At 42.7% G+C, this 18,018-nt stretch overlaps 2 protein-coding genes across 2 annotated transcripts in view; both read right to left on the bottom strand.

Moving 5' to 3' along the window:
• Positions 1-275: 275 nt before the first annotated feature.
• The window catches only part of LOC147099720 (ferritin heavy chain-like), a 180,879-nt gene continuing 163,136 nt past the window's right edge, over positions 276-18,018 (bottom strand). Inside the window, exon 2 of the mRNA XM_085969121.1 lies at positions 276-726. Within this exon, the coding sequence (XP_085825247.1) occupies positions 582-726 (145 nt within the window). The 3' untranslated portion in view covers positions 276-581. The remainder of the gene's footprint in view (positions 727-18,018) is intronic.
• Positions 6,979-10,689, bottom strand: LOC147099722 (ferritin heavy chain, oocyte isoform-like). The gene is made up of 4 exons (XM_085969149.1): positions 10,681-10,689; positions 9,006-9,152; positions 8,060-8,185; positions 6,979-7,270 (listed from the first exon to the last, which is right to left on the bottom strand). The coding sequence occupies exons 1-4, from the start codon at positions 10,687-10,689 to the stop codon at positions 7,124-7,126; spliced, it is 429 nt and encodes a 142-aa protein (XP_085825275.1). The 3' UTR covers positions 6,979-7,123.

Below are 18,018 nucleotides of genomic sequence, written 5' to 3'. Positions count from 1 at the left end.
ATGTCACAAAGCTATGACAATCCAGTGAGTGACTTGTGGCATCAGTCTAATGTAAAGACAACACAATAAGCAGGTCATCCCCCACCCTCGCCCTGAGGTAAGAGTATGAAGCAGGAGACCAGGCAGGTACTCTGTCTCCTGGCTGAAGTCACTACGGTCAGCATTAATTCAATCCCCTCCTCATTTCTTTGTTTTAAACCTTTGACATTTTGCCAGCAGATATTACAAAAAACCCTTTTCAGCAGGAACTGTTACCAAGAGTTCAGAAAACCATTAGAAGCCTCTCTGGTGATGTGCAGATGTGGCCACAGCCATCCTGGGCACTGGGTGGGGGCCTTCTATATTTAACTTGGCTCATATTACACAGCGTGTATTGGGCAGTGGCATCTTAGTTGTCTCAATAATCAGATCAGCTACTTAATTATACAACAAAGACAAACCAGTTCAATGATGAATAGCTTTTATTCCCATGTACAGTGACAGTTCGATGAGAAAACTGGGACTTAAGCACAAAGCATTCACCAGAAGTTGGTCACACTTCATTTCCAACATGTATAGAACTAATGGTTCTAGAATCCCATTCAACTCAGGCTGTGCTTGTCAAACAGGTACTCTCCCATGCCATTCTCAGGGGCTCCCAGTCTCTTCAAGTTGGTGATGTGATCTCCAAGTTTCTTGATCATCTTCACTTGCTCATCCAAGTAGTGGGTCTCCAGGAAGTCACAACTGAAAGTGAAAAACAAAGCACAATTAGCTCAGAGGAGACAACAGCCAGGATCTTCTGAGCTTCACTGCGCATGGGGATTGTCCTTTATCCTCTACTGGATGGGGTAACTGGTACAAGTGCTGCAGAGAGATTGGTGGATTGGACATTAGATTTACTCCAGGAGTAATGCATTTACCAATTTAGAATTGGAAAGCAGAACCCCCTTCAGTTACATCTTAATCCTTTGGTACCCCAATTTCAAGCTGCTTTACGCACTGCCTCATCTCAGCGAGATGATGTTAAAGTCTGTTGTGAAAGATCAGCAGAAACCTATTGGGCATGGAGATATTTCTAAAAAGATTGTTTCCCCCATAGACTTCAACTCACACAAAACAAGTGTCAGCCGTGGCTCACCAGTACCACTGCCAGAGTCAGAAGGCCCTGGGTTGTCCGATTTCAGAAATTGAGTGAAGGCCAACACTTTACAGCAGTACTGAGGGAGAGCTGCAATGTCAGAGGTATTGTCTTTGGGATAAAACAGTACACAAGGTCTTGTCTGCACACATGGTACTATTTCAAAGAAAAAACTGGAATGTCAAGTGTCCTGGCCAATATTTATCCTTAGCCAACTTAGTAAAACAGATTATCTGGCAATTTCTCTCATGTGCATGTGGGATCTTGGTGTGCAGATTGACTGCCATGTTGCCTACATTACAATAATGACACTTAAAGAAGCACTGAATTGGCTGTAAAGTGTGTTTGGACACCAAGGACAAGGAAGGCTCTACGGTTATGCAAGTCTTTCTTTAAAGAAGTCATTAGAACCTTACATGAGGGTCAGTGTTCCCAGTGGAGAGTTTGTGCAGATCTAGCAGACTCTGGTTGACATTCTTCTCCATCTGCAGCACTCTCTGCATCACCTCCAAACCATTGCTCCACTCATCCTGCTCTGGTTTCTGGAGTCGAGAAAGGAAGAGGTAGCTCATCAGCAAATGGAGTAACAGTGGATGAAATTAGTTAACAAGGCTCAATTAGTTATCGTTGACTGTCAGGAGAGAGTAGGGTCACAAGTCAATGCTACTTCTTCATATCCTCATCCAGGAGACTCTGTCCCCAGATTTTACCAGACTGTTCATTCCAAGAAATACCTTGGTAAGGACTTATTGGACTTCATTCACAGCACTATATTCTTTAAGGTGGGGTATCCCAAAGGAACAATATTCCAAATGAGGACTAATCTAGCACTAATCGCTGTAACACTTCTTGCTCTTATATTTTGCCTTAGGATGAAGCCCACCATCCAATTAGCTTTTTTGTATCTGCAAGCTAGCTTCTAATGATATCTGTACTTGACACCCAATCCCTTCGCTCATACTCAGATTCTTACATCTGCTGTGGACCACCTCATGGAGCTACATCTGCCACCAGACTCACCCACTTCACTCCATTCAACCCCCTACCCTGCCCCCAATTCATGCCGAGCTCACTATGGCCCCTAGCTCAGCATAGCACTATTTGCAAAACTAGATCATATGCACTAGTGGTCACCATCCAGTGGTCTATTTGATCCCAACGGCCTCCTACTCCACCCAGTTTTACTGGAGTCACAAGGTTGCTTCTAATTCCACACATTCCAAATTTAGCCATCAATCTCCCACCTTCTGAAAATCCATACATACAACTGCAGGAACGGAAGTTCCTATCCGAATAATGAAGTTCGACACAGTGAAACAAAATAACAAAGTTTAATAAACAAACAGCTTAACTGGTAAAACTACAGGAGCAGATGTGAACAGGTCTGTGCCGAGTCACAGCCTCTCTAAGACTGCTACTAAGTACTGGAAGCTGACGTCATCACATTCTCCGCGCCAACGGGGGTCACGTGATCGGCGTCATGACATCACGCGGAAATGAAAGAAACTACATACAGTTTAAAGGTGCAGTCCACAGCTGCACTACACGGTAGTTAAAGAGATGATTACTAATTGCCCAGTGTGTCTTAATCTTTTATTTAAATCTGGTAATACTTATTACAATACATCAACTTCATAATAAATCCATTACATTCATTAACCACAATAAGGCTAACCTTAACAAAAATCAGCTTTAAGATTAACAGTACAAATAAAATAATACATTTTTTCAGACAAATACAATGTCAACAATACAATTACCCATAAAAAAAACAATACATACCGGTCCTACTGACAATCTAGTAACTCCTCATTTTTGCTTAGTATAACCTGTTGTCTTTTTAAATTTTAACATTCAAGTACAACAGCACTTATACAACTCAACAGTTACATAGTAAATCCATTACATTCATTCACCAATTATAGTCAACAATATAAATACAACAATAAATTTTACAGGTTTATCAATAATATTTAACAGTACAAACTGCAACTATTCAATAAACCAAGAATCCGTACACGCCAGTCCAACTGGCATTGTTCAATCATTCATTCCTCCATTCGTCCATTCGTTCGCTCAAGCGTAAGTTCCATGTGCATGTGTGCCGTTTCTATCTGCGTGCATGCCTATATGTGTTCGTTCATCTGTCCGGCAGACCTCACGCTCACCAGGCGGCACTCGATTCACCTTGGGAGCGAGGGTCCTTCATTCGGTCGAACGTAAGTTCCAATGTATATACGTGCGTATCATTTATCTACCTGTATGCATGTGTGCGTTCGTTTATCCATCCGGCAGGCCTCACGCTCACCAAGTTTCCCCCAACCCGGGGAGCGGGCCCTTCATTCGGTCGAACGTAAGTTCCATTATGTATGTGTGCGTGCGTGCATATATTTGTATCCGCATGGGTGCGTTCACTAGAGCATTCGTTCGTTCGTTCGATTAAGGAAGGTTATAACATTAAATACCACCACAACATATACAGTCCCACAACCATATCAAAAATCACTTCAAATAAACTATTTTTAACCAAAACCCCAAAAACTTCTTCAACAAACAAGTAATACCAGTCCAACGCCAGTCCTATTGGCTCTCTTATAACTCCTCGTCTTCACTTGATGTTATCCAACCATATAATGTCATAATCCTTATCCACAGTCTTCAACCTTTCCACAGAAAAAGAAGCCGTCCACTTTCTCAAATCCCGTAAAAGAGGAAAACAAATACAAAAAATTTCCTTCTTCTTGCTGTTATCACTCACAGGACCCAACCATCAAGACATTCGTTATCCCTTGCCAATACTTATTTTGCCTTTTATCTTCCTTTTATTTTCCTTGTTCACTTTTAATCCATTCTCTTCTCCCATCATCGGCTGTTCAAACACGATACTATAGATGGGAACAGTCTGTCTTTCCTCCAGCAAAATGGCGGCACAAACCCGATCCCATCACCGAAACAAAGCCTCACAGCTGCCACCAGATGGAGCACAGGCGGGGCAGCTGGAACTCATTCGGGCCAGAGTCCGTTCTTCGACCTTAGTAACCGTACAACATGCTCACCCACAGCATCATCCGACTCCGCCCCTGGCGGCCAGCCGCTCCACCCTAAGCCCCCCGCCGCCTTCCGCACTGGCGTTCCCCCCGGGCAGCCGAGGTGTGGAGCAGTCCGTCCATCCAGCACCGAGCCGAGCTGAGCTGAGCTCGCACATACGCACCAATAATTTGGGTTGAAAGAGACTCCAATGGAGAGATAAACATAGGAGGAATAGAGCTCCATGTTGATCTGCTTGTTGACAGCATCCTCACAGTCCTTGTGATAGTTCTGACGCACTTGGGAGGCCATCTTAACTCTTCCTGTTGCAAAGCACTGAGCTCAAACTCCACTGTAGTAACAACCTAACCTCTACCCTCACAAGCTCCTGCATTTCAACAGGGTCTGGCATGATCAATGATGATTGACAATCCCTGTGAGCCAGTCAGGATCTTCCATCAATCCAGGCACCAATTAACAAAGGAGAGGGGGCGGTGTGTGATACCCAGAGCCAATCAGAGCTTTGGAATACAGAGGTTTGGATGATTATTCTGTGATGTCATTGCTGTTGGTTTCTTTGACTTTCCTCAAACTGAATTTGAAAGCGTCTCTGTTTTCAGAATCAGAGCTTCACAACATATCTCAAAGAGTTCGATGAAATTCAACCGTGTAAATGGTGTCAAGCACAATCGGCTCTAAGTTAACCCGTCCCTTGGAGAATTGATGGGCACCTTGGTGGGTCCAGAATGAGTCCGTGATACCAAGGTTCACAATGTTGACCACAATAGATTGAAAGAGACTGACCTACACCAGTCAGTCTGCAGTGGATCTGCAAAGCAGCCCACAACGAGTTGGGGAAATGGAAAGTGGATCAGTGGGGAGCTTCAGACAGAATCTGTTGCTCCGTCACTGTAAAGTGCGATGTGGACTTTTATCCCCATGAAATTTAAGAGCTATAAAATCCTGTGGTTAGTTTGCAATGTTTCCTCATCTCCTGCAAACCCCAGGTCTGTTGTGAGGAGCGGTTTTATATCTGAAAGGTCAAGTGTCTCGTGTTTTCTCGACCGATGCTCCCTGACCTGCTGAGTGTCTCCAGAGTTTTCTGTTTTTGTTTGAGATTTCCAGTATCTGCAGTATTTCGGTTTGTGTTCCAACCCTGTTGTAACTCTGGTCCAACTATCAGGCATTTAACAGAAGGACTAAAAAACCTCCAGAACAGAGAAAAGTGAATTACATAAACCATCCAACACAGAAATAGGATGTTTCGCCCAACTCTCTTCCGCAAACAGCAGTTGATTCTCGGTCAATTGTTAATTTTAAATCCGAGATTGATAGATTTTTGTTAACCAAAGGTATTAAGGGATATGGGACAAAGGTGGGTATAAGGAGTTAGGTCGCAGATCAGCCATGATCTCATTGAATGAAGGAACAGGCTTGAGGGGCTAAATGACCTCCTGTTCCTATGTTCCTAACAAGCTCATGTTTATTTTCTACTCAAGCAACAGTCCTAATTCCATGTACCTGCTCTGTTCCTACACCATGGCATCTAACCTCATTTAGGTCCATCCCTGGAGCGGTTAGGTTGTAACTATGGTGGTGTTTGAAATTAGCTCCCACCAACAGTAAAACTGAAGATAGCCTCCCAAGTGTGGCAGAAATACCATGTGTGTACAAAACACAATGCCTCAATAAACTGAGCCATTACAAAATATCCAACAAGCTTTCATTTCCCTTGTGTGGAGAACCACTGTATTTTCCAGTTTAGTTCCCACCAACAGTCCAACCAATATTTTATTTGTAGCCTGTCTAACCGTGTATAGCAGCTCACCATGTCTGCTCGGTCAGGCCTGGAGAGAATATTTAATGGGCTCTTGTGCCTCAGTATTTTCAAATAGAGCTAATTAATGCCCTTTAGGTGAACTATTTTTGAACATTAATCAAGTTAATTTGTGGCATCTTCAGGAACACTCAGAAATCACCAAACATCTGCAGATTAAGGGCAGTCTTTGAACAAGTTGTAGCCATTAGCAATATATCAAGAGAATTATGGAAAATATACAGCTACTATTTGACCAGAATTAGCCAGTGGATCTCTAGCACAATGACACTGCAATAGAAAGGAAGTGAGTTTAAGTTTGAGAGATAAACCATTTGCTTTAATAGCATGTAGATCAGGTTGGATTTATCTCCACTTTACCCAACACCAACAAACTCCAAATAGGAGATACAGCAGCTTGATGTATAGGTTTACACAAACTGGTGGTTTATTCAAACCCAGACATCAAGTATTGCCCTTGGTGGGGGGTAGTAAACAAAGTAATGTGGGCAAGAAAGAGAATGTTACACCAAAGAGCAGCCTGCCCAAAAAGGAAGTTTAAGGTGGTCAATGCAGTACCATGTATACAGCTCACAGCACTTTAGCAATACAGTGAGTGACTTGTGCTAATGTAAAGACATCTCAGTAGCAGGTCATACCCACCTCCATGACAAGTAAGAGTCTGAAGCAGGACACCAGGCAGGCACTCTCCCTTCTCCTGACTGAAGTGTCAATACCAAAGACATTAATTCAAACCCCCTCCTCCCATCCCCATTTCTTTGTTTTAAACCTCCACGGCAGCATGACATTTAGTTGGCAGATTATAAAAATTCTTCAGCAGGAATGGTTACCAAAATTTCAGAAAACCATTAGAAGCCTCATGATGATTTGAAGATGTGGGCACAGGAAGACATTTCTGTATTTTCAACTTTGATCATATATTACACAGCTGTGTATTGTGCAGTGGGATCTTAACTAGATCAGCTATTTAATTATACAACAAAAGACAAACTAGCCCAATGATGAATAACTTTTATTTCCATGTACTGTGACAGTTAGATGAGAAAACTGGGAAATAATGACAACCAAAGTATTCACCACCAGAAGTTGGTCACACTTCATTTCCAACCTGTATAGAACTAATGGTTCAAGAATCCCATTCAACTCAGGCTGTGCTTGTCAAACAGGTACTCTCCCATGCCATTCTCAGGGGCTCCCAGTCTCTTCAAGTTGGTGATGTGATCTCCAAGCTTCTTGATCATCTTCACTTGCTCATCCAAGTAGTGAGTCTTCAGGAAGTCACACAACTGGAAGAGAAAAAACTACAATTAGTTCAGGAGCCTTCTGAACTTCACCTGTAGGGATTGTCCTTCATCTTCTACTGGATGGGGTAACTGGTACAAGTGCTGCAGAGATAGTTGGATTGGACGTCAGCTTAGATTTACTCCAGGAGTAATGCATTTACCAATTTAGAATTGGAAAGCAGAACCCCCTTCAGTTACATCTTAATCCTTTGGTGCCCCAACTTCAATCTGCTTTACGCGCTGGCCTCATCTCAGTGAGATCCTGTTGAGGTCTTGTGAAAGATCAGCAGAAACCTATTGGGCATGGAGATATTTCTGAAGATAAAGCTTCCCCTAACCTTCAGCTCACACAAAACAAGTGTCAGCCGTGGCTCACTGGCCCCACTGCCAGTCAGAAGGCCCTGGGTTGTCCCATTTCAGAGAATTGCATGAAGGCCAACACTTCACTGCAGTACTGAGGGAGAGCTGCAAGGTTAGATGTATTGTCTTTTGGATAAAACAGTACACAAGGTCTTGTCTGCCCACATGGTACTATTACAAAGAAAAAAAACTGGAATGTCAGTGTCCTGGCCAATATTTATCCTTAACCAGCTTAATAAAACAGTATCTGGTGATTTCTCATCTGCATTTGGGATCTTGGTGTGCAGATTTACTGCCATGTTGCCTACATTACAATAATGACACTTCAAGAAGTACTGAATTGGCTGTAAAGTGTTTTTGGACTCCAAGGACAAGGAAAGCTCTATAGAAATGAAAGTCTTTCTTTAAAATGTGTCATCATTAGAACCTTACATGAGGGTCAGTGCTCCCAGTGGAGAGTTTGTGTAGATCCAACAGACTCTGGTTGACATTCTTCTCCATCTGCAGAGCTCTCAGCATCGCCTCCAGACCATTGCTCCACTCATCCTGCTCTGGTTTCTGTGTGTGTTTGTAGGGGCGGTGGCAGGGGGGTGGTCAGGAGAGAGAGGGGAAAAAAAAAGTTAGTTATCTAGTCAGCAAATAGAGTAACATTGGAAGAAATTAGTTAACAGGCTTGAGCATTTCAGGAGTTAGTCAGATCACAACTCAATGTAATTCTTGATATTCTAAGCCAGGAGACTCCCTCTCCAGATTTTAACCAGGCAGTTCATCCAAGAATTATCTTGGTAATGAGTTTTTGGACTTGAATCACAGCACTGTAGGCTCTAATATAGGAGAACCTAAAATGGCACACAATATGCCAAATGAGGTCTATCTAGCAGTAATACTTCCTTGCTTTTAGATTCTATGCCTTAATATGAAGCCCACCTTACAAACAGCCTTTTTTACCTGCAAGCTAGCTTCTAATGACATCTGTACTGGGACACACCCCAAATCCCTTCACTCATACTCCAGTTTTTACTTCTGATGTGGACATCAACCACTTCCTTCCATTCAACCCCCTACCCATTCTCCAATTTTTGCTCTGGAGCTCACTATAGACCCTAGCTCAGCAGATCACTGCACATTTAGATCATATGCACTGGTCACCATCCAGTGGTCTATTTTATACAAACTGCCTCCTGCTCCACCCAGTTTTATTGGTGTCACAAGGTTGCTTCTAATGCACTTCCAATTTCTGCCAGCAATCTCCTGCCTTCTGAAATCCACACATACAACAATCATTAATCCTCCTCCGGGAACAACTTTCATGACTATTCGGTAACTAGCCTACTTTTCACAAATCCAAGGCAATTCTTCAAAGTTCACTGATCCTAACCTTGATGTCCTCCAGGACAATGCGCCCCCCACGCCGATTCTGGAATTTCATCAGTTTCTCCGCATGCTCACGCTCCTCATGCGACTGCTCCTTGAAGAACTCTGCAAAGTGACGCAGGGCAACATCATCCCGGTCAAAGTAATAGGACTGCAGAGAGACAAACAAAAATGGGAGACAGACAGGTCAGATCTAGATCATATCCATGGCCAACTCAGAAATGGTAGCATCATAGTCAGTCAATAAGTTACCTGTAAACATCTGACATGATTCTCTGACTATATAAGCTGTGTCTTTATGCATTTCTCCACTTCACCTGAAGGAGCAGCGCTCCAAAAGCTTGTGATTTCAAATAAAGCTGTTGGACTATAACCTGGTGTTGTGTGACTTCTTACATTAGTCAATAAGTTATCCAGTCTCTACATCAACATCTTGCTTTCAAGTCAGGGGCTCACAGTTTCTAAGGCAAACAATTCAAACTCAATTTGCTTAGTTGATTTTTTCCCCCCTGAATATATGTTGAAAGTCCCTCCCTGTGAAATAGCTGATTAATGCACAAGGTTGTATTAGTAGAAAACATTGAGCAGTCATGTTATTTGGATTAAGAGTTTCATTTTAGCACTCAACTTGCACTGGTCAATTTCTGTGGCACTTCCTTTTATACCCAGATGAAAGTCTAATATCAGAAGGAAAAGAGCAAAATCTTCAAACTCAGCAGTTTAACGTAGTTTGTTAAGTGGAAGGATTCAGACCCGGAGGAAGACTTCAAAACGTGATTCTCAGTACTTCAATTAGAAAAGGGGAGGAAACTGGCTAGAGCCAGCCAATGCTTCACTAATCACCCAATTAAATTTAATTGTCTCCATCCAAGGCTCATAAGTTGACCAGGTTTATGCATCTTCAAGATGAATCCTTTATTACAAATCATGGAACTTGGAGTTAATTTCAGATATAAACACAGCTATTACAGAGCAGTCTGTTTGAGGCCTTCTGCAAGAACACTGTTAAGAATATTCACTGGATTAATACTAAGGAGGGCTATAGAGAGACACCCCTTTCACTGACTTGGAGAAATTCTACCTGCTTAGAATACAATGATGCCTCAGCCTTAATTTTGAAATAGGACCCTAAAAATACAAAACTCACCATGGAGAGATAAACATAGGAGGAATAGAGCTCCATGTTGATCTGCTTGTTGACAGCATCCTCACAGCCCTTGTGGTAGTTCTGACACACTTGAGAAGCCATCCTAACTCTTACTGATGATAAGCACTGAGCTCAAACAACATCTTAACTTTGTCCCTCACAAGCTCCTGTATTTATACTAGTGGGACATCCTGCATTTACACAGGGTAGGGCATCATCAATTATGATTGACAATCACTGAGAGCCAGTCAGGAACCTTCCATGAATCCAGGCACCAATTAAGGAGAGGGGGTGGGGTTTCAGATACCCAGAGCCAATTAGAGCTTTGGAATACAGGCCAGTTTGGATAATTATTCTGTGCTCGGACCAGAGGAACAGGAGGAGGCCATTCAGCCCCTTGAATGTGTTCTATCATTGAATTAGATCACGGCTGGTCTGTATCTTAACTCCATCCACCCGCCTCGGTTCCGTAACCCTTCAAACACTTCCCAACAAAAATCTAACAGTCTTAGTTTTGAAATGTTCAATATACCGTCGCCATTTTGGGGGAGAGAGTTCCAGATTTCCACTGCCCTTTGTGTGAAGAAGTGCTTCCTGACGTCACCCCTTAACGGCCTGGCTCTAATTTTAAGGTTATGCCCCCTTGTTCTGGACTCCCCCCACCAGAGGAAATACTTTCTCTCTCTCTACTCTATCAAATCCTTCAATCATCTTAAACTCCTCAATAATAATCACCCCTTAATCTTCTATACTCGAGTTAATAGAAGCCTAGTCTACGTAAACTCTCCTCATAATTTAACCCTTTTAACCCCGGTATCATTCTGGTGAATCTGCCCTGCACCTCCTCCAAGGCCAATATATCCTCCCTGAGGTGAGGAGCCCAGAGCTGAACGCAGTGCTCCAGATGTGGTCTAACCAGAGCTGTATACAACTGTAGCATAACCTCCACCCCTTGTATTCCAGCCCCCTGGAGATGAAGACTAACAGTCTATTAGACTTCGCAATTATTTTCGTACCTATCCACTAGTTTTTACTCATTTCTGTACACGGTCCCCTAAATCTCTCTGCTCCTCCACAGTTCCAAGCTCCTCACCATTTAGAAAATATTCTGATTTTTCTTTCTTGGTTCAAAGTGGTTGACCTCCCACTTCCTCATATTGAATTCCATCTGCCAGTTTTGCCCACTTCACTTAGTCTATCAATGTCCCTTTGCAACCTCCTGCTCCCATCTACACGACTTACTGAGCCACCTAACTTAGTGTCAGCAGCAAACTTGGATATACGGCTCTCCGTTTCTTAATCTATGTCATTTATAAATAGAGTGAAAAGCTGAGGCCCAGTACACCACTAGTCACATCCTGCCAATTGGAGGACATACCCAGTATCCCTACTCTGTCTCCTACCTCCTAACCAATTCCCTTCCCACGCCAAAAGGTTGCCTCCAATGCCATGTGCTTCCATTTTTCCTAATATGTTTGGACCCATATCAATGATGTCATTGCTGTTGGTTTCTTTGACTTTCCTCAAACTGAATTTGAAATTGTCTCTGTTCTCAGAATCAGAGCTTCACAACATATCTCAAAGCGTTCGATGAGTTTCCAAATGGAAATTCCACCCAGTAGATGGTGTCGAGCACAACCGGCTCCAAGTTAACCCGTCTCTCGGAGAATTGATTGGCATCTCGGTGGGTCCAGAATGAGTCCGTGATACCAAGGTTCACAATGTTGACCACAATAGATTGAAAGAGACTGACCTACACCAGACAGTCTGCAGTGAATCTGCAAACCAGCCCACAATGAGTTGGGGAAATGGAAAGTGGATCAGTGGGGAGCTTCGGACAGAATCTGTTGCTCCGTCACTGTAAAGTGCGATGTGGAGTTTTATCCCCATGAAATTTAAGAGCTGTAATGTCCTGTGTTTAGTTTGCACTGTTTCCTCATTTCCTGCAAACCCCAGGTCTGTTGTGAGGAGCGATTTTATACCTGAAAGGTCAAGTGTCTCGTGTCTCCTCGACCGATGCTCCCTGACCTGCTGAGTGTCTCCAGCATTTTCTGTTTTTGTTTGAGATTTCCAGTATCTGCAGTATTTCGGTTTGTGTCCCTATCCTCTTGTAACTCTGGTCCAATTACCAGGCATTTAACATAAGGACCGCAAAACCTCCAGAACAGAGAAGAGTGAATTACATAAACCGTACAACACAGAAATAGTGTTTTTGGCCCAACTTCAGCAAACAGCAGTTGTTTCTCAGTCAATTGCTAATTTTAAATCTGAGGCTGATAAATTTTTGTTACGCAAAGCTGTTAAGGGATGTGGGGCAAAGGCGGGTATATGGAGTTAGGTCACAGACCAGCCATGATCTCATTGAATGGAGGAACAGGCTCGAGGGGCTAAATGGCCTCCTCCTGTTCCTATGTAGCTCATGTTTATTCTCTACACAAGCAGTAGTCCTAATCCCATGAGGCTGCGCTGTTCCTATACCATGGCATCTAATCTCGTTTAGGTACATCTCTGGAGAGGTTCGGTTATAGTGGTGTTTGAACTTCGCTCCCAACAGTAAAACTGAAGATGGTCTCCCAAGTGTCAGAACGACCATACATGTGCAAGACACATGGTGCATCAATCAGCTGTACCATTACAGAATGGCCAACGAGCTTTCATTTGCCTTGTGTGGAGAACCAATGTATTTTTCAATTTACTTCCCACCAACAGTCAAGTCAATATTTTATTAGTAATCAGGCTAATGATTTATAGCAGCTCACCACATCTGCTCGCTCAGTCCTTGAGAATATTTAATGGGCTCTTGTACCTCGGTATTTTCAAATGGAGTTCATTCATTCCTTTTAGTGAACTATTTTTAGATAATAGATGTTTAATTTGTGGCATCTCCAGGAAGTCAGAAACCACCACACTGAGTTAAGGCAGTTTTTTGAACAAGTTTCAGCCATTAGCAAGATACCAAGTGAATTATTGGAAATAATTACAATTATTTCATTACAACTAACCAGTGGATCCCTAGAACAATGATGCTGCAATAGAAGAGGAAGCGAGTTTAGGTTTTTGGGAGAAGAATTATTTCCTTTAACAGGGTTTAAATGGCTAATGATTGATTGTCATTTTACCCAACACCAAGAAACTCCAAAAAGGACATCCTGCTGCTTGATGTACAGGTTTATACAGACTGGTGGTTTATTCAGTCCCAGACATCAATAGGCCTGGTTTTTTTTTTGGGCAGGGTAGAAAAAAAAATGTTAAACAGAAGACAACCTACCCAAAAAGGAAGTTTCTAAGATGGCCAACACTGTACTGTGTACACATGTCACAAAGCTATGACAATCCAGTGAGTGACTTGTGGCATCAGTCTAATGTAAAGGCAACACAATAAGCAGGTCATCCCCCACCCTTGCCCTGGGAGGTAAGAGTTTGAAGCAGGAGACCAGGCAGGTACTCCTGTCTCCTTGCTGAAGAGTCATTACAGTCAGCATTAATTCAATCCCCTCCTTCCTTCCTCATTTCTTTGTTTTAGACCTTCGACATTTTGCCAGCAGATATTACAAAAAACCCTTTTCAGCAGGAACTGTTACCAAGAGTTCAGAAAACCATTAGAAGCCTCTCCAGTGATGTGCAGATGTGGCCACAGCCATCCTGGGCACTGGGAGGGACTTCTATATTTAACTTGGCTCATATTACACAGCGTGTATTGGGCAGTGCCATCTTAGTGGTCTCAGTAATCAGATCAGCTACTTAATTATACAACAAAGACAAACCAGTTCAATGATGAATAACCTTTATTTCCATGTACTGTGACAGTTAGATGAGAAAACTGGGAAATAATGACAACCAAAGTATTCACCACCAGAAGTTGGTCACACTTCATTTCCAACCTGTATAGAACTAATGGTTCAAGAATCCCATTCAACTCAGGCTGTGCTTGTCAAACAGGTACTCTCCCATGCCATTCTCAGGGGCTCCCAGTCTCTTCAAGTTGGTGATGTGATCTCCAAGCTTCTTGATCATCTTCACTTGCTCATCCAAGTAGTGGGTCTCCAGGAAGTCACACAACTGAAAGTGAAAAACAAAGCACAATTAGCTCAGAGGAGACATCATCAAAGGCCTTCTGAGCTTCACCACCCATGGAGATGGTCCTTTATCTTCTACTGGATGGGGTAACTGGTACAAGTGCTGCAGAGAAATAGGTGGATTGGACGTCAGATTAGATTTACTCCAGGAGTAATGCATTTACCAATTTAAAATTGGAAAGCAGAACCCCCTTCAGTTACAACTTATCCTTTGGTGTCCCAATTTCAATCTGCTTTATGCACTGGCCTCATCTCAGTGAGATCCTGATGTTGAAGTCTTTTGTGAAAGATCATCAGAAACCTATTGGGCATGGAGATATTGCTAAAGATCAGTGATCAGATTAAGCTCCCCAGATAGCCTTCAACTCACCCAAAACATGGCAAGTGTCAGCCATGGCTTACTGGTACCACTGCCAGTCAGAAGGCCCTGGGTTGTCCCATTTCAGAGAATGGAGTGAAAACCAACACTTCACTGCAGTACTGAGGGAGAGCTGCAATGTCAGAGGTATTGTCTTTTGGATAAAACAGTACACAAGGTCTTGTCTGCCCACATGGTACTATTTCAAAGAAAAAAAACTGGAATGTCAGTGTCCTGGCCAATATTTATCACTAACCAACTTAATAAAACAGACTATCTGGTGATTTCTCTCATTTCTGCAGCAGGATCTTGGTGTGCAGATTGACTGCCATGTTGCAAACATTACAATAATGACACTTCAAGAAGTACTGAATTGGCTGTAGTGTTTTTGGACACCGACGACAAGGAAGGCACTGTAGATATGCAAATCTTTCTTTAAATGAGACATTAGGAACTTACATGAGGGTCAGTGTTCCCAGTGGAGAGTTGGTGTAGATCCAACAGACTCTGGTTGACATCCTTCTCCAGCTGCAGAGCTCTCTGCATCACCACTAGGCCATTGCTCCACTCATCCTGCTCTGGTTTCTGAGAGTTTGTAGGGGTGGGGTATAGAGTAACATTGGAAGAAATTAGTTAACAGACTTGAACATTTCAGGAGTTAGTCAGATCACAACTCAATGTCATTCTTGATATTCTAAGCCAGGATTTTAACCAGACAGTTCATCAAGAATTCTCTTTGGAATGAGTTTTGACTTGAAATCACAGCAATATAGGCTCTAAAGTGAGATCACCTAAAATGGAGCACAATATTCCAAATGAGGTCTATCTAGCAGTAATTGCAGTAACACTTCCTTGCTTTCTATTCTATGCCAGAACATGAAGCCCACCTTTCAATCAGCCTTTTGTCTCTGCAAGCTAGCTTCTAAATGACATCTGTACTGGGACACACCCCAAATCCCTACACTCTTACATCTGATGTGAACATCAACCACTTCCTTCCAGTCAACCCCCTAGCCAGTCTCCAATTTTGCCCTGGAGCTCACTATAGACCCTAGCTCAGCAGATCACTATTTGCACATTTAGATCATATGCACTAGTCACCATCCAGTGGTCTATTTTATACCAACTGCCTCCTACTCCACCCAGTTTTATTGGGGTCACAAGGTTGCTTCTAATGCACTTCCAATTTCTGCCAGCAATCTCCTGCCTTCTGAAAATCCATGCATACAACAATCATTGAGCCTCCTCTTGGAACAACTTCCATGACTCAGATAATCTAGTATGAGGTAACTAGCCTACTTTTCACAAAACCATGGCAATTCTTCAAAGTTTGCTGAATCTAACCTTGACATCCTCCAGGACAACACGCCCCCCACGCATATTCTGGAATTTCAGCAGTTTCTCAGCATGCTCACGTTCCTCATGTGACTGCTCCTTGAAGAACTCGGCAAAGTGACGCAGGGCAACATCATCCCGGTCAAAGTAATACGACTGCAGGTAGAGAGAAAAATGGAAAAGAGACAATTGAAATCTAGATCTGATCCATGGCCAACTCAAATGGTAGCAACACCAATACTTTCCAAATCCTTTTTGAATATGTTGGAAGCTCCTCATTGAAGTAGCTCAACAGAATAGGAGGTTATGTTACTAGAAAATATTAGCGAGCTTTAATGCTTTTTGGAATAAAGCTCTCAACTACACTTGGTCAAAATATCTGTGGTATCTTCTTTTGTTCCCAGATGAAAGTCTAAAAGCAGAGAAGGAAAAGAGCCAAATCTTTAAAATTAAATAGTTTAACACCATCCTCAGGTGAGAAAGACTAACAGGATTCACTCAATTAGAGGGGGATAAAAACTGGCCAGAACCAGCCAATGTTTCACTAACTAGTCACCCAATTCAATCTAATTGTTGCCATCCAAGTTGGAAGTTGACTAGTTTTAGTGAATCTTCAAGATGAACCCTCCATTACAAACTTGATGAAACCCTGGAGTTAGTTTCAAATATAAACACATCAGAATAGGACAGAGCTATTACAGAGCAGGAAAGAGTCCTTCTGCAAGATCACTGTCTTAAGAGCATTCACTGGATTAAGACTGGGGAGGGCTATAGAGAGACCCTCTAAAGCCCATTCATTGACCTAGAGAAATTCTACCTGCTTAGAATAAAATAACAGCCTTAATTTTGAAATAGGACCCCAAAAATACAAAACTCACCATGGAGAGATAAACATAGGAGGAATAGAGCTCCATGTTGATCTGCTTGTTGACAGCATCCTCACAGTCCTTGTGATAGTTCTGACGCACTTGGGAGGCCATCTTAACTCTTCCTGTTGCAAAGCACTGAGCTCAAACTCCACTGTAGTAACAACCTAACCTCTACCCTCACAAGCTCCTGCATTTCAACAGGGTCTGGCATGATCAATGATGATTGACAATCCCTGTGAGCCAGTCAGGATCTTCCATCAATCCAGGCACCAATTAACAAAGGAGAGGGGGCGGTGTGTGATACCCAGAGCCAATCAGAGCTTTGGAATACAGAGGTTTGGATGATTATTCTGTGATGTCATTGCTGTTGGTTTCTTTGACTTTCCTCAAACTGAATTTGAAAGCGTCTCTGTTCTCAGAATCAGAGTTTCACAACATATCTCAAAGAGCTCGATGAAATTCCACCCTACAGATGGTGTCGAGCACAGCCGGCTCTAAGTTAACCCGTCTCTCGGAGAATTGATGGGCATCTCGGTGGCTCCAGAATGAGTCCGTGATACCAAGGTTCACAATGTTGACCACAATAGATTGAAAGAGACTGACCTACACCAGTCAGTCTGCAGTGGATCTGCAAAGCAGCCCACAACGAGTTGGGGAAATGGAAAGTGGATCAGTGGGGAGCTTCAGACAGAATCTGTTGCTCCGTCACTGTAAAGTGCGATGTGGAGTTTTATCCCTGTTAAATCTGTGAGTTGTTCAAGTAATTAATACTCAGACTTAATCAGTAACAATAAAACAGGTCTTTACTGGTTGGAGGTAGGGACTATACGTAGGTCTTTACTTCATGCCCACAGGCGGGAACTGAGGGGAGATCAGTACCCACAGTACTATTTATACCCCTATGGCCAGGAGTGGTACTGCGTATCACTACGCCCAACAAGGAGTGTAGTCCTGTCCATAGGTTCAAAGTAGCACACATATTACATACACAACATTCCTCCCTTCCTAGCTTTACAGTCATCTCCCCATTTAACATAACGTAATAACATATATACATATATAACTTCAGGTTTACATAACAGAATAACATAGATACATAGATAACTTCATGTCAAAACAGATCACAGATTCAGTCTCTGCGGAAAACAGTTCACAGATTCAATCTCTGTGGTGGAGTCGGTTCACGTTGCTGGAGTGACTCATTCAATAGTCCTTCCATGGATTTAACAGTT

The sequence above is a fragment of the Somniosus microcephalus genome, chromosome 28, assembly GCF_052327205.1.
Source record: "Somniosus microcephalus isolate GS21.2 chromosome 28, FLI_Smic_1.0, whole genome shotgun sequence".
Lineage (NCBI taxonomy): Eukaryota > Metazoa > Chordata > Chondrichthyes > Squaliformes > Somniosidae > Somniosus > Somniosus microcephalus.
The sequence above is the reverse complement of the archived record's forward strand: the minus strand, read 5'-3'. Positions and strand labels throughout refer to the sequence as shown.